Consider the following 16,412-nt stretch of genomic DNA (forward strand, 5'->3'; position numbering starts at 1 on the left):
AAGTTATAAAGACTCATCTCTTCCAGCAGGCCTACCCAGTCAAATTTTAAAATGTCTGGCTGATTTGAATAATGTAGTAGTTTTATATGTTTTAAATCAGTTTTATATATTTTATAGTATTTTTATATTTGATGTTGCTCCCTGCCTCGATGCAGAGGGAGAGGGGGGGTAAAAATATATTATTATTATTATTATTATTATTATTATTATTATTATTATTATTATTATTATTATTATGCATTTTTGCCCTGCATTCAACTGTTAAAGGCAGAGGCCTGCCAACAGACAGCAATATTAGGATAGAAGAAGCAAAACCTTCTCCAAAGATTCCAAATGTGGGAAGCAAAACGGTTATGTAACTTCATGGAAGGACTAGAGAAGCAGATAGTTGTAACATTAAATCATTGTTAATCAGACCATCCTTAGAAATACCTGGAAAAAAACATTGTACAACTTTAATTCTCTTTGTATCATGTTTCATTTCCTAACATAGGAAAAAGACCTTCCTAATCACTCTAACTACTCTCCAAGCTTTTACTGACTGTGTCTTGTTTATCCCTCAACAGCATTACATAACAATTGTCTGAAGAAAGAACTTCATGGTTCCTTTTGACACTGTTTTCTCTTTCACATGGGGCAAAAGTGAGACTTAAGAAATCTGTAATTATATCTGTGCTAAATATTCTTGGACTTTTCTATTGTTTATATAGGAGCCAACTTCCACCCAAAGCCAGGGAGGAGGGGAGAGCCCAAAAAATGGTGGCCAAAGTCAACCTGGAAACGTGAGTCTATATTTTGTAAATGTATGTCTAGAGATTCCTCACTCTCATTACAGAACTATATTTTACAGGGTTCCCTGTGGAGAGGAAATTACCATTAAGTCAGTTGAAGCCTGTGTTGGATAAGCCCTAAACGTTTACAGGTGCTTCACGGGAATTAGGTCAGTAGCTTTACTTGAAAGGCACTGAGAGTGGGTGTGGATTTATCAAGCAGTAACATGTTCTTGGAGCCGAATATAAGCTTTTCAGTTGAGAGAAACTCCAGGGAGGCTAACACGTTAAAGGTATGAAATTTTAAAATATTATTGGGTTTCCTAACTATTCATCTTATAATGCATATTAATCTGGACAGCCAAATGTCTTGCTTTGGCTAATAAGTTATGGTTTATAGATATGAGATATATAATATTTGCTGTTTGGAGCCTGCTTTGATCACACTTGGTATGGCAGCAAGAGGGGGTAGAAAGATTGTTCCTTGGAAAGATAATCATGTGTGCCTGGGTGTATTCCTTCTGTGAGCAGATTAGGGCCTCAGATTCAGCAGGTATTTTTTAGAAGCATTATATCTACTTCATACCCATTGGTGATGTTCTTTTGTGTATCACTTGGTTACAAGAGAAATTCTGTATATATAGTCAAATCCATAATAGATCCCCTTCTCCCTTCTTTGCTCAATTGAGTAAAGAGGTGGGAGGAGTATCAGCTGTTGCAAAGTGCAGATATGTCTTGGCAGTGCTCCATGTGAAGATCTCACGGTCTGTAATTATCAATGGACTACTAGGAAAGGTTTCTGAGGAAAGACCAGTGCCATTCAGCTAAGAGGAATGAGGGTGGGAAGACGATTGGTTATCAAGGAATCCAACATGGGCAATGAAGCCCTGTTAAATAAATCATCTTTTAAGTCAACCTTTGCTCATTCAAAGTACAGCTATGCTTACTGATTCAGCAGCAGCCTGAGAGACTCCAGAAGAACATTCTGAGGACCAAGCTCTACACCTGCAGGTAAGCATTTTCTGGACTCCTCGCTCCTGAAACTTCTGGTTATTTAATTTGCTTAATTTGCTTTTGGTTAAGGTCTTACAGTTTTCACATAAGGTCCTGAGGTCTAGAAACTTGTTCATTATAAAGTAATGTTAATAATTGAAGGAAGCCACATGATTCTACATGTTGAGATCTTATTTTTTGCAACAAAACAAAACTTGGCTGCAATCTGGCACACACTTATATAAATTGTACTGTGCATCTTTTCTTTCATTGTAAAGCTATAAAGGATATGCCATATATCTCATTTTTATAGATCTATAAAAGGACGATATCTCAGACATAGTATTGAACATGGGTAGATGGGAAGAGGCACCATGCTAGCTGGCCCCCACCCTATGCACATTTGGTACATCCCATGAAAAGCCTATGGGTGAGAGGGAACTCAGCCTCTGCTTTTCATTGCATGTAGGCTTGTTCACAGATTATGCTGATCATGTGTAGGAGGCAGGAGCAGGGTCAATATTGCTCCCATCTTTATACCTATTCCATATAACTTGTCAAGAGTCCTATAGATAGTACTATAGATAGTACTGCCAAGCAAATGGCTGATGACGTTGGAAGGGCTTTTAGAAAGGAATATGAACAAATTCATTTTGTTAAATACTGTAATTAGGGAACTAGTAGCATCAGCTGTGTGGCATACTTACAAGTCGGCATTAGAATTATAAGAGTCCCAGATGAAGGAGATATGAATGCCTCTTAATGCAGTCTTCTGACCTCAGCAGGATTTTCCACTTATTAACCATCATCTCTTTACATATTAACTACATCATCTAGACTATAACATTCCACAAGAAAGTAGGAGTGAGCAAAGTACACAGTTATTACAAAACTTCTGAACTGCAGTATAGTTGCTAACCTGCAATGCTCTTCTTGAGGTGTAAACAGCAATTGGCTGATTTTGGCCTGGCTTTGCTATCCAACAGTTATTTGTAGTTGCCACGTATCCCTTGTCTTTACACAAACCAGAAGACTCAGAGGAGGGGTTGGTCTTTCACTTTGCAGTGTGGTGTAAAAAGGCAGAAGGGATTTAAGAGAGTTCTATTGTTTCTGCCTCACCCTTAACTCCCATTCAAATGAAGCAAGACACACACCCCATACCACCTCTCCCGACCCCTCTGTAGTTCCCCTGGTGTATATCCATGCCTAACGTGCTCATTGGAGGAAGGGCCAGGGGAAGCCATGCAACCTCGCATGCAGGGCCTGTAGTGTAACCTCACTGCCCCTTGATTGCATTCATGTGAGGAATGCATGAAGGGAAGTAGGGTGCCACTGTAATACCTGTTCCCTCAGGAATTTTCCAAAGCCAAACTGACAATAAGCTTTGGAAGAAAAGCTGCAGAAATTCAGAAGGGAATTACCTGATACAAAGGTCCAAATCTGTATGCTGAAATAAATACTAGAGCCAAAGAAACAAAAATCTTAGGAAGTCTGTCTGTAACAATGCTGCAAATTGATCTTCCCACCAACCAAGTTCTATGGTCAGGGCATTCTTGCAAACTGATATTTCAAGATGTTCTGGACCTGATTTTCTGTATGATGGAGGATTTCATTATCCTCACCAGCACTGATACCTCATTGATACCTCTGTGAAAAGTAGCATATAATTCTGAGTAAATAAAATTGTAAGATAGGTTATGGTTAATTGGTGAGTTGGCTAATATTTGTTTGCACTATACAGGAGGCCTGAATTTAGCATGAGTTTCTGCAAGGAATAGGAAATTATAGTTATGGTTTCTCTCTCTCAACATGTTAATTAATGTGTAATCTCTTTACCTTTGCTAAAGTACTGTAGACTATCAAAACATCAAAGTACTGTAGACTATCAAAACCCTTTTAAAACAACTCTGAGAAAGGAATTCATACTGGTTAATTAGTATCCCCTCCTCTGTCCCAAAAGCATTCATCAGCTGAAATCAGAAAATTTAAAGCAATTCTTACAGAGATTTCCTAGCTACATTTGCAAATATTACAAAGCTTTTCTGATTTTGTTCGCTCTGTTCACTGTACACTACTTCTCAATCCAATCATGCACTGTATAAGGTCTGACTAGTTCATGTTACTGAGAATGCCAAAAGCATCCCATTGATCCTCCTCTTTTCCTGCGTCAGTGGAAAGTTAATACATGCAATGTAGCTGTCTTATGTGTTTGATGCTTTCCATTGTTATTATTCAATTCAAACTCTGTTGAACACAGACTTACTCGTAAAAAAAATGCATAGGGCTTTTCTGTCAAACTCCTTCTTTGAGGTGACTTTTTCAATATTAGTATCCTTTTTTCCCAGGAAGGAAGGATGGTCTCTGTTTCTTCATTATCTTTCTTGCCCCTTTTTATGAACACCGTGTTTGGTTCACTTCATTTGAATAGTTTCCCCCAGAGAGGCTCTTCTTTCTACATGAACGTTTTTTGACATCTTTGTATCTTTTTTTCAATCTTTTTGATAGAAATGACATCTCTTCAGCCTAGAGAATGCAAACTGACCAGAAAAGATGGAGAGAGCTATGGATTCTGCATGCGTATTGAGAAATTCAAAATGGGACACCTTGTCCGGAATGTGGAAAAGGGTGGTCCAGCTGAGAAGGCAGGCCTAAAAGATGGAGACCGGGTCCTGAGGGTCAATGGGGCATTTGTAGACAAGGAAGAGCATGGAAAGGTATGGCACAATGTAGTTTAGGGCCTTTTCCACTGCTAAGCAAAATGGCCAAATTAGATACATTATGCATTTTATACCTGTGCTCACTGATTTATTTAAACATTTTTCCAAAGACTAAGGGTGTCTTACATTAATTTAAAATTTCAATAAAACAACACTGACCTCAACCATGCAAAACAGTAGCAGTTACTGAACCCCTTCTCCTCCTTCCCCCAAAAATGGCAGCTCCATAGCCAATACACAAGGCCTTTTAATCTTAGGATGATCTTAATAGGCAAGCAGCTTATACAAATAGTAAGTCCCATTGAATTTAATGAGGTTTACTCTCAAGTAACCCATGTGCATTGGATTTATGCCTTAGGACAGAGGTAGACTTCAACTCCCAGCATTCCTGACCATTGGCCATGCAGGCAGGACCTTCTAGGAACTGAAGTCCAACACATTTGGAGATCTACCTTCTGACCACCCTTGCCTTTGGGCATTTATAGTCTACTCAGACTATTCTTCCATAACTACATTTCCTTGTAGAGAGGGAATTACCATTAAACCAGTTTATATCAGTGATGTAAATGAGCTGATATTTGCTACACCAAACGCTTTATGCAAAATGTAAGTGTGGTGAAATAGAGTTCTTCACACAGGCCGTCAGAGGAAACTTGTGGGATTTCTGCATTTTGACTACTGTGTTTCTCCAGGTGTTTTGTCTACTTTTCTCAATTTTCAGTATCAACTAATCTTTTGTGCCATTTTACTGCTTCTTGCAGTTAACATTTAACTTCTTGGTCTATCCATTACAGGTGGCCGAGTTAGTTAGGAAAAGTGTGAATTCTGTAGTATTCCTTGTTTTGGATGACAAATCTTATGAAAATGCACAAAAGGAAGGAGTCTGTCTTCAAGAGTTGGGCCAAAAGTCAGCAACCCAGCAGCATGCAGAACATCCTCCGCTTGTGAGAAATGCACAGTCTGCTCCTGTTCCACAACTCCGGCTCTGCTATCTGGTGAAGGAAAGAAACAGCTATGGCTTCTCTTTGAAGACTAGTGCAGGTTAGAACACTAAATATAGGCAGCACATATGCAACATTACATAATAAGCATTGGTTTTGCATTCTAGAGCTGGGGTTGGACTTGGTAGTTCAGCATGCTGTCCATCACTTAAAGCACACATTACAAAATCAGTTCCTGAAGGCCAGTATTTGGATGGTGAGTTTTCATGATAGTGAAGCAAAATGATACTTGAATTGATCTGAAATTCTGCTGAAGTGATAGAAACAACAAATCAAAGCTTCCAGGCATTTAAAATAGTTTTCGATTTAAAATTTTTCAGCTAGAAGTAGAAGCTAGCCTGCATTTTCGAGGGCTAATTCACACATACATGTAAATTATTTGATATTTTCTCATTCATCATCTGGATGTTCTTCCATGGAAAAATATTGCAATTTTAAAGCAGGGCTGGGCAATACTTAGCCCACAGGTCGCATGCGTCGTTGCTGACCTCCAAATTGCTTTTATAAGGGTTTTTTTTAATGGTGTCCATAACATTAGAGTGCCAAAATGGTCAAATTTCGCTTGCAAGCAAATGAATGTTTGACCCTTTGAGTGCTCCCTAGCCAGTATGGACACTTAAAAAAGTACAATTCCTGGTGCCCATAGGGGCAGGGAGGAGGGCTGTACAGTCCGCGGGGAGAGGTGTCCTAGGAGGGGCAAAATTGCTCTTCCAGAGTTGTGCACCACTGTTTTAAAGGTGATGTGTTAATTCTATGTGTGATAGCAGCTATCACTTTAAGTCAGGGGTGGGCTACCTGTACCCCTAGGCTGCAGATCTTAGTCTAAATCCAAAAGCCCTCTGTATGCTGTCAGCCTGGACAAGAGCAAACTGTCCTTTCCCTGACAACCTGTACAGTGGATGGAAGAAAGAGAAGAGGGGTAACCCACCTGCTTGTGCCTCTGGCCCTGCCCAGCACTAACATAGCCCATGACAGTTTACCTGCATGGGAATGCAGCCCTTAACAGAAACGGGCCACCTACCCATGCCTCTCACATTAATAGTTCATTTATTGCCATGGCACAGGAATAAAAAGGGCATGTGGTTATTGCTGGATGGGTCACACTTTTGCTTGCATTGAACAAATAGCCTTAGGTCTACAGGGCTAACATTGTTGCATTCTATCTGAGCAACATAATAGGGTTAACAGGTGAAAAGCTATTTACATTTCTGCCTGTTCTCTTCTCTGTTCCAGGTCAGAATGGATTGTTCATTGTAGACTTGGCTGCACAAGCAGCAAAAGCTGGAGTGCAGCCAAATGACCGCCTGATTGAAATAAATGGAGAGAATGTCGAAAACGACACTCATGAGGAAGCGGTTGAGAAGGTACTCATGAGTCTAAACCTCTCTGCCTCCATCTCTTCCCTAGCTCTACATCTTTGGTTAGATTTATTCTAGAGCGAGAATGTACTGAGAGTGATATAGATGTTATGTTGCGATGGTGATTTTGAATGAATATACGTAACCATTTCCCAAGTCTTTTAAGTTACCACAGTATGCATGTCAATCTCATCACCAGCAAAGACTTATAGCCGAATGCATGAAAGACTTCAAGTGAAAAAAATTGTTTGGGGTGATCTGAGGCAATATGAAAAATGTTTTGGATTTGATCCATGGTGGTTGTTTCTGACACAGAAGTTGCAGTCAATGAGGGTTTAACACCTGTGTGTACAGTATGTGTGAACTCACCCTTACATTTTAGATGCCATATAATCAGCCTCACGTAAAGAATCTAAGGACTAAAATGTAGGGTGATGTAATGTGTAGGGTGACCATATGAAAAAGGAGGACAGGGCTCCTGTATCTTTAACAGTTGCATAGAAAAGGGAATTTCAGCAGGTGTCCTTTGTATATATGGAGAACCTGGTGAAATTCCCTTTTCATCACTACAGTTAAAACTGCAGGAGCTATACTAGAGTGACCAGCTTTAACTGTTGTGATGAAGAGGAAATTTCATCAGGTTCTCCATATATACAAATGACACCTGCTGAAATTCCCTTTTCTATGCAACTGTTAAAGATACAGGAGCCCTGTCCTCCTTTTCATATGGTCACCCTACAGTCTGAAATGAATGTCAGCAGCAGGTCTTCTCTGTAGTGGCACCCACTATCTGGAAAACCCTCCCTTGAGCAGTCCAGGAGCCAGAAAATGTAACATCCTTTAAATGCCTCCTGAAAACATATCTCATCACATAAGTTTTCTGTGAACTGTAACTTTCTTTGGTTTTATATGGCATTTTTAATTTTTAAAGTTTTAAATTTATTCTGACTTGTTATATTTTATGGTTTTAGTTGTGAACTGCTCAGAGATCCTCAGCTATTGGGCAGTATAAAAATGTAGTAAATAAATAAATGATATAGTGACCCTGTTCAGACGACACACTAAGCTAGACGGTTAAGCATTTTGAGTTAAACATTATGGCTTAGCGTATCACGTGAGCCATAACTTAGTGGTTGTGTGAACCATTCGAAACCATGTTGGCTACATAACCACGGTTTAAACATGCTCACTATTTGCTGCTAAAGGGTTAGTGGCCTAACCGTGGATTAGCGTGTTGTCTGAACAGGCCCAATATAGAACAATTTAAGCCTCACCTTAAGCCTGAAAATGCCTTCAGACAAGATGGATGGTTCTCTTTTGTGTGGATTAGATATGTTCTTCTAAGTCATTCCATCAGCATGTGTGTTGGCATTTTGCAATAAAATTCTCCTCAGCTGTATTTCTCTATACAATACGGGAGAGGTCCCACCTTTAGTATAGTATATCTGTATTTCCAGGTGAGAAGGTCTGGGAATCAAATTGTGTTTCTGCTGTCAAATAAAGAAACTGACCAGTATTACAAGAGGCAGAACATGGAACTGACAAGAGGAATGGCCAGTTTGAAATTATTACCCCACAAACCCCGGAGCCTTGAGGTCAAAAAGGGGAATAATGGCTACGGATTCTATCTGAGAATGGAACCAAATGGTAAAGGTAAGATCTAAGGCATAGACTGGTACAAGTTTACATCATGGGCTTTGCTGCTTTATTTCTGCTGACTTGTGGAATCTGTAGTAGCAAGCCCAACTGCAGTGTTTGCATTATGGGGGGGGGGTAGGAGGGTGCTTAACGGAATCCACAAAGCCATCCCGATGTTAGCTAGTCATAACCTCTGTAGCCTGCTAAAAACAATATCCAAGGAAGCAGTCAGCTGGACCATGTCAGACCCCTCTGTAATTTGAATAATGCTAATTAGCGTGGGCACAATATACTTCAGATATTGCAATGAATGGGAGCCACACAAAAGCTGTTTTCTCTCAAATTGCCTGCCTTATTACTTGAGATGGCACAAGTTGTTCCAATACCTGTGGCAGAAAATGAAATACCTCGTTCTCCTCCCTCCACCCCTGCCATAGTTGAAAATTAACAAACTAAAAATAATTGGGAATTAGTTGTCCTTTTAATGGTACCGCAGCCAAGATCTGTCACCCAAAGCAGGCCCCTACTTTCTACTTGTCTATTCATAGGGCCACCCTGGCTTACTATGTTACTGATGAGCAGCGTGCCTGTCATGATTTAGCGTTTGCCCCACTCCCAACATCTTAGAGAGGGACCCCCTAAATTTAGTAATGCATTCATGAGAACATTGGGTACTAAGAACAGCTTTAATTACACAAATATCTTCCAAGTACTAGTGCTGCTGCTGGTGTTGCCACCAACTTTGATTTAGAACTTTTAATTTGTTGTCATTGAGTTTTCCTTCATAAGATGCTTATTAGATTATTTTTGCTCGCATGTTACATCTGCTTTAGATGGCTTTCAAGTTATACCAAAGATGGGCAACTTGTGGCTCTCCAGATGTTTTGGCTTCTAATTCTCATAATCCCTAGCCAGTACAGCCCATGCTAAGGGATGATGCCCATCCCTGAGTTAGATTTATCAATGTATTATAGCTAAATGGAACCTCCGTGTTCCAAGACGGGGGGAATGGCTGCATCTGGTCGGGTCTTAATTAGGTTTTTGGCCCAACCCAACTTGGATTGTCAAATGGTTTTACAGAAAATGACTTGCCCAATTCCATACATGAATCCATGACAGATAAAACTTGGATCTGGATTCAAAGCGATGACTCTCTATTACTGGGAAAACTCTGTAACTCCATTTGGCAGCTCACGTACCAGAGTTTGCAAATTAGTTAACCCATGTAAGGAGATCAAACCATGGTTATGGCCTCATACTAAACCACTAGCTAGATAATGAGACTGCACTTTACTAAGTATCAGGGTTTTCTTATTTTTGGAGGACAGGTCACTTAATTAAGGACATTGATTCTGGCAGCCCTGCGGCTAAAGTAGGTCTCAAGGAGAACGACATCTTGGTGGCTGTAAATGGAGAGCCAACTGAAGCACTGGACCATGATGCTGTGGTGGAGAAAATCAGGCAGTCTGGTGAAAGCGTTACACTGCTGGTGGTGGATGAAGAGACTGATGCCATGTACAAAATGGTAACAAGTGCAAGAATGATTAACTTGGAAATAATTTAATCAGCTGTGACATGGTGGGGATAGGCAAAGGGCTGCAGCTATTCTGCTGTTACATGGTGCAAGTGTGCATACACAGCAGTCTGAGTATGTCAGCTTTAATTCATTTTGTAAGCTCTAGGTGTTCTTATTGCCAGGATAAGCTTGAGCGCCTGGAAATAGCCCCTGGTAAAGATTCAAAAGCCAGCAGTGGGAGCTGGAAAACTTTGGGGGTGGAGAGGGTGTTCCTGTATTGCTATTTCTCCCTTGAATAGCTGCGGCAGAATGGATTAGACCAAATGAGCAAATATGTATCAGTCACAAAACCCAGCTTTTCCAGGTGCTGAATTCTGATTACCTTGATGCATGCTCTGATTATTGATAATTATTTTAAACGTATGGGATATTTCCATCTGAACTGAAGGCTTTTTAACTACAGCATTTAACTACTATGTTAAATCCAAGCTTCCCTCTCTCCCTTGAAAGATAGCTGCAAATTGTCATTAAGGGCAAATCCAATGAATGCAACCCTGCCTTTTTCTTTTTTTAAAGCACAAGTCACTAATGAAGAGCTGTAAAGTAGAGGTGGGGTTGGGTGTTTCATGAAGAGGAATGGTGGAAACATAATGCGGAACCCTTCGTCCAGCTCCTGTTTTTCCCTCCACAACAAACCCCACCCCCACCCATCTTTCTTGTACCTAAGTTCATTTCTGTTCTTGTAGCCCAGTTGGGACAAAAGAGACAGTGGGAAGCAGGGAGGAGGAAGGATTTTGCATGGCCCTCCCACTACTTTTTGGCTTGAAATTGTTTCCCATCTCCATTTACATTTGGCAACACAACTTTCTCACTTATCACACACCAAGTCCCATATCGCAATGATTTTTTTCTTAGCTGTTCCTTTTAAACCAATTGTGTTACATAACAGCTATGCAATGTGTATAGTTCAACTAGTTAGATTATTTGGAGGACCATTTGCAACTGTATGAACCTGCCCAGGCCTCAGCTTCAGACCCTCCATCAAGGTCAATTAGATCAGTGTACACGAGAGACAGGGCCGTGTCCGTCCCATGTCTGCAGAATTCTCACAGAATGTGCATTTAGCCCAGGCTTTCAGTCCCATTTTAAAAAGCAACCAAAGGTACAATCCTATACATATTTAACCAGAAAAAGTCCTACAATTCCAAGCATTCTCCAACCAGCCTTTTTTTTCTGTCTAAATATGCATAGGATCGCAGCCTAAAGACTTTTTATTATTATTCAGATCTGCTTTTAATTGCTGTTAGTGGTCTGAAATTTCAAAACTGTTTTTGCTTTGTATTTCATCTTTTCCAGCTAAGATTAGGATATTTTAAATGTTATGTTTTAATGTATTTAATGTGTGTTTTATATTTTAAGTTTTTTCTGTGACATGTATTACTTTACTTTATGACGACTATTTGCTTGGAAAAGCAAGATATAAATACTTAAAACAGTGATATGGTTCTAAGAGGAATAAAATAGCAAGCATTCTTCAACAGTTCAACGATGAAAATGTCATGGGCTGCTGATCCCTATACTAGCGCTTACTTCATTCTCTATAGTGCTTGGTACATTGCCAGGATATAGTGGTGAAAGGAATGGGGTGTGTGTGTGATCTGCTACATTTTCTGGCAAATGAATGTCTTTGCTCAGTGTATCCTACAATAAGTAAGGAAACTTTCCCCCCAAAGCCGCATTGCCTCCAGGGAAAATAGTCAGGGATGAGCAGAGAAGGAGCCAAAAGTGGATGGCACACCCCATTTTTCTCTGTGCCACACCCATTTCTCTCTCAAACACACCCATCCCTCACCTAACTATAATTCTCCACACCTCTTAACTATTTCCCATTGATCAGTGTGCAGTTAAAAGAGAATATTGTGGTAAGGGGAAGTTTAAAGCGGTCTATGATGTCCCCTCCCAATGCTACTCTGCTGATTGGCAGGAAGCAGACAAGCAGTGGGGAAAGGGAACTGCAGAATTGCTGTTCAGCAGCAGGCATTGGCATCTAAGCACCCTCTTCCCTGTTGCTTAGCTGTTGCCATAAATCAGCAGAGAAAAAATGAGCCTGAATAGGAGGTTCCCTACCTGCCCTACAACCTGTGCGGTGTTTGATGGTAATGCTTATTTTGCAATTAATGCTTCTTTGCTTTTATGTAGGCTAAAATATCGCCATGTCTCTACTGCCATAAACCCCCAGTGCAATCTTCACTAGAGGCACAAGTGGCAACATACAGTGAAGGAGAAAATCACAAGCCCAGACTCTGCAAGCTGGTGAAGGGTCCCAGCGGATTTGGCTTCCGTTTGAATGCTATCCAAGATTTGCCTGGCCAGTTCATCAAAGAGGTATTAATCTTTGATTAAGAGGTATCCATATACTATTGGAGAAAGCAACATAACCTAAAGATGAGAATATGAAAAATTGTTGTCCAGCCCTTTTGCTCATGCAGTTTTGCAAATATACATAAGCTTTCAAGTATTCAGCACACTATACATCAAAAGGTCATATGGTGTCTTTGAAAAGGTTGTTGCTGAATTTAATGTGAAATGTGTTGTTGTCAAAGGCCATGGCTAGACCAGGCCTATATCCCGGGATCGTCCCTGTGGATCTAAATGACACACAGTGGATCCCGGGAGCAGGCAGGGATGACCCCTCCATTTGCCTGGGATAATCCTTAGGCCTAGCTAAGGCCACAGTAGAACTTTGTACCAAAATGAAGCAAAAACCTGCATTATTTTCACTAAACTTGATGCATATTTGTCCTTGAACCATTTTTGAGTTTTTTTCTGTATCACACAGCAAGAAGTATTATACGTTGTTGTGATTTTAGTTTAATATTTTAACTTCATACCATCTTTTATTAATACTGTCTATTCCATGTTATCCACTTTTTGTGCCAAGTCATGTAAAAATGTGATGTTTGGGTTGATTTAATAAACATTTTGCTTTATGTATTCTAATGAAAATTGCCATGCTGCATATAAACACTTTTTAAAAATAAATAAATCAGAGAACTAGAAATAGACTGAAAATAAAGAACAGTGACGTCTGTCCACATGTAACTGGCTAAATGTACTGACAAATATTTTCTAAGATCCATCCAGTAAAATTCTCTATTGGATTTTGTACATCCCTCCCATCAGGCACGTCTGCATACAATTGTACATAATAATCAGTAGAGCATAGTAGCTGGGATTAATCCCCATGGAACTCAATAAGACTTATTTCTGAGTAATTTATATAGGATTGGGCTTAGTTATTAGAAAACTATGATAGTAGGACAATTGTCTATTCTGACTCTTGTTGGTACTTTATGTTAGGAACCTTTCAGAACAATTGTGCTAAAAATATGCAAGGTGTTGAATATAGAATGGGAACGTATAGTACAATTGAGCACCTATTTGAAAAATCATGCTTTAAATATCCCCCTCTAAAGATTTCAGTATCGTAATGTGGCATTTCTCTTGTTCAAGAAAGAATACTTTTTTAAGTACCTAAATACTTGTTGCAACAATATTGTCTCCATTTCTTCACTGAAAATTTTGATCTTAAAAGAAATACAATCCCCTTATTTTTAAACTATTGCATATTATTATTTACAAAAGTCTCACATATACAATTTCTTACTGTGAATAATTTAGTCCTGTCCTGTAATTTAGTGGTCCGAACTACCTCCTATTATATGCTGCCACCCATTCTCAAACAGTGGAATGTCTGCTTCTAATACAATATAATTTCAGGTACAGAACAATGGGCCAGGACACATTGCAGGGCTGCAAGTTGATGACATCTTGATAGAAGTGAATGGTGTCAATGTGGAGAATGAAAACTATGAAAACGTCGTGGCAAGAATCCGTGATAGTGGCAACACGCTCATGCTACTAGTATGTGAAGAAGAGGCTTATCAGTACTTCAAGTCTCAGAATATGCCTATTACTACCTCAATGGCAGATGTATTAGATGGTAGTAAGGACCCTCCTGCTTACACAGAGATACAAGCCCCAGAACGGCCACAGCCAAAACCACGAGAGAAGGTGAGTTACTTAATTTAAGAAAAGACACATGAGGAAGGAATCCACGTAAGGCCGTTATCCTAAGCATCTCTGAACAAAAATCCCATTGAAATCAGTAGAACTCAATTACCAAATTAATGTGAGTAGGCTGTAAGTGACTGATCATGTGAAGACCTTAGCAGTACTGAATTATTACATGTGATAGCTAGGCTATGCCTAGGCTCAAGCTAAGTTTAAATCACAAGTTGATTAGAGCTCCTAGTTAATAATTAATAATACTCAATTACTTGCTGTTTTGTCTGAAACTTTAGAGTGATCACAGGGCTTGTCCACACCTAAGGGTGTAGGATCGTGGACTTATATGCTTCTGTGATCCTCCCCCAGTGTCCAAACAGTAGGGTGATGTCCTGGAAGGAGGGATGTCACAGCTACCCTTTTTTCTTCTTCTTCAGAAGAGGAGCCGTGCACGTGGCAAAAAAAAAGTGTTTTAAAAAATGCACCCCACCCCCATCATCCTGGGGAGGGCGACATTGCTCCCCCCATAGGCACAGACCCACCCCATCAGGCTCTGTGCCCATTTCAGGCCCCAGAGCGCGTGGCACACCACCTGCGGTCCTCGGGATGGTCCTGGGAACACGGGGAAAATTGAGGAAACTGGGCAACCAGTTATCCCACAAAAATGGAAGTGGTCGTCCCTGCTTTCCCCTGTGCATCATTTGGATGCACAGGGACGATCCAAGGACAGCCCCAGGGAAAAAGCATAGTGTGGCCTTACCCAGTCAGACAATAGACTAGACTAGATCAAACTACTAATCTAACAACCTTTTACACTTTCTGCTTTTCTTCTCCAGGCCAGCTCATCTTCTTCTTCAGCATCAGATGCCTCAGATGATGATACCAGATTATGATACCAGAAATCAGGAACCTTCCAGTGTTTGTACCTGAAAGTCAATGCTGTATGACTACCATTCTAAAGCAAAGAGTTACTAGTACAGCTCAGAAAATTTTGGCTGAAATCCTTTGCATGCTTACTTGAAATCAAGTCCTACTGAACACTGTGGGAGTTCCTTCAAACAAATATGCATAAGATTGGGAGTACGTGATTCTATTAGATTCATTAATAATTCTTGTTAAGTTGCTGTCCAAATAGACCCCAATCCACTGCACTAGACTGCATGCATAAGTATGTCACTGTGTTAACTGCTGCCAAAGGTTTCCTAGTGGAAAATGGTAAGTTAATTCATAATACCTTCTGTACATGGGAACACTTACTATGTACTAATTAAATTAGCATAATGTTTACTAAAGTTTATTACATTGAATTCTGTGAACCATTATCCAGTAGCATTTTAGAATAAATGAATTTTAGGCTTTATTGCCCAACATTCAAACACTTCAGTCACTGTAGAATACCAGTTATGTGCTGGCACATTAACACTAATGTGCTATTTCAGTACTAATTCTGTTCAATACCTCCTTTTATTGTAATAAATCCTTTCACTCTTAATCTCACTGTGTCTGAAGTGTTCCGGATATACAGAATGCTTATGTGAAAGATTCAGTTCCTGCAACCTAATGCTTGACTGAAGCCCTTACACTGCTTTACCTCTTCCTCATAAAAGAACGAGGACAAAAGAGGCTTTTAACTAAACGTGAACTAACTCTGGAATAGGTTGCGCTATTCAGATGTATAAGTTAAGGACATGGTCAAGATTTTTATTTATTCCTTTATAATACCAGCTCTGTGTCTATATCTTTTTCCCACACACTGTAGCTCCCTTGACCCCTAACATCCCCCACCCTAAGCCTTTGTGGATGCCGAATTTCATCCATGCATTCACATTTTCTCCCTCCCAATACTTGAACACTTGCTATATTAGGCGGTTTTCAACCCTTTTTTCCTTTAGCCCACAGTTCCCATTCCCCTCTCTGTCATCTGCTATAGGGAGGAGGCAGGAGAAGCAAATCAATCAAGTACTAAGACTGAGCACTGTTCCCCACCACCATTACCAACAAATAAAATGTTACATTGGTAGAGAGGTGAGGCTCACAGAGTGTTCCTGTTGCAAACAAAAAGGAGGAGGGCAGGGCTCTATGCATTTATTAACAGCTGTTATCTAACACACACACCATAAATCTCATTCTGCACATCCATCTGTGGGTTTCTTTTAGGAAAAGGTTCTAAAAGCTTATTTGGAGACCCTAAAATTAGGAGAAGGAATATGCCCAACTTCGAAACAACAATTTACAATTAGCTTCTCACTTGCTTTTAAGAACCCACTTAATATCCATATATACCTAACCTCGGAATTAAGAATGCAGGTTCCATGAACAATATATCAGGTTGCTGTGTGATCCACAAGGAG

The 16,412-nt window shown here is 40.0% G+C and overlaps 1 protein-coding gene across 1 annotated transcript; it reads left to right on the forward strand.

The window, feature by feature from the left end:
• Positions 1–1,725: 1,725 nt before the first annotated feature.
• Positions 1,726–15,173, forward strand: PDZK1 (PDZ domain containing 1). Its single transcript, XM_063126773.1, has 9 exons — positions 1,726–1,781; positions 4,269–4,477; positions 5,275–5,521; positions 6,715–6,845; positions 8,297–8,492; positions 9,806–10,002; positions 12,193–12,378; positions 13,774–14,067; positions 14,898–15,173. The coding sequence occupies exons 2-9, from the start codon at positions 4,271–4,273 to the stop codon at positions 14,952–14,954; spliced, it is 1,515 nt and encodes a 504-aa protein (XP_062982843.1). The 5' UTR covers positions 1,726–1,781; positions 4,269–4,270; the 3' UTR covers positions 14,955–15,173.
• Positions 15,174–16,412: the final 1,239 nt, after the last annotated feature.

The sequence above is a fragment of the Elgaria multicarinata genome, chromosome 5 (genome assembly GCF_023053635.1).
Source record: "Elgaria multicarinata webbii isolate HBS135686 ecotype San Diego chromosome 5, rElgMul1.1.pri, whole genome shotgun sequence".
Lineage (NCBI taxonomy): Eukaryota > Metazoa > Chordata > Lepidosauria > Squamata > Anguidae > Elgaria > Elgaria multicarinata.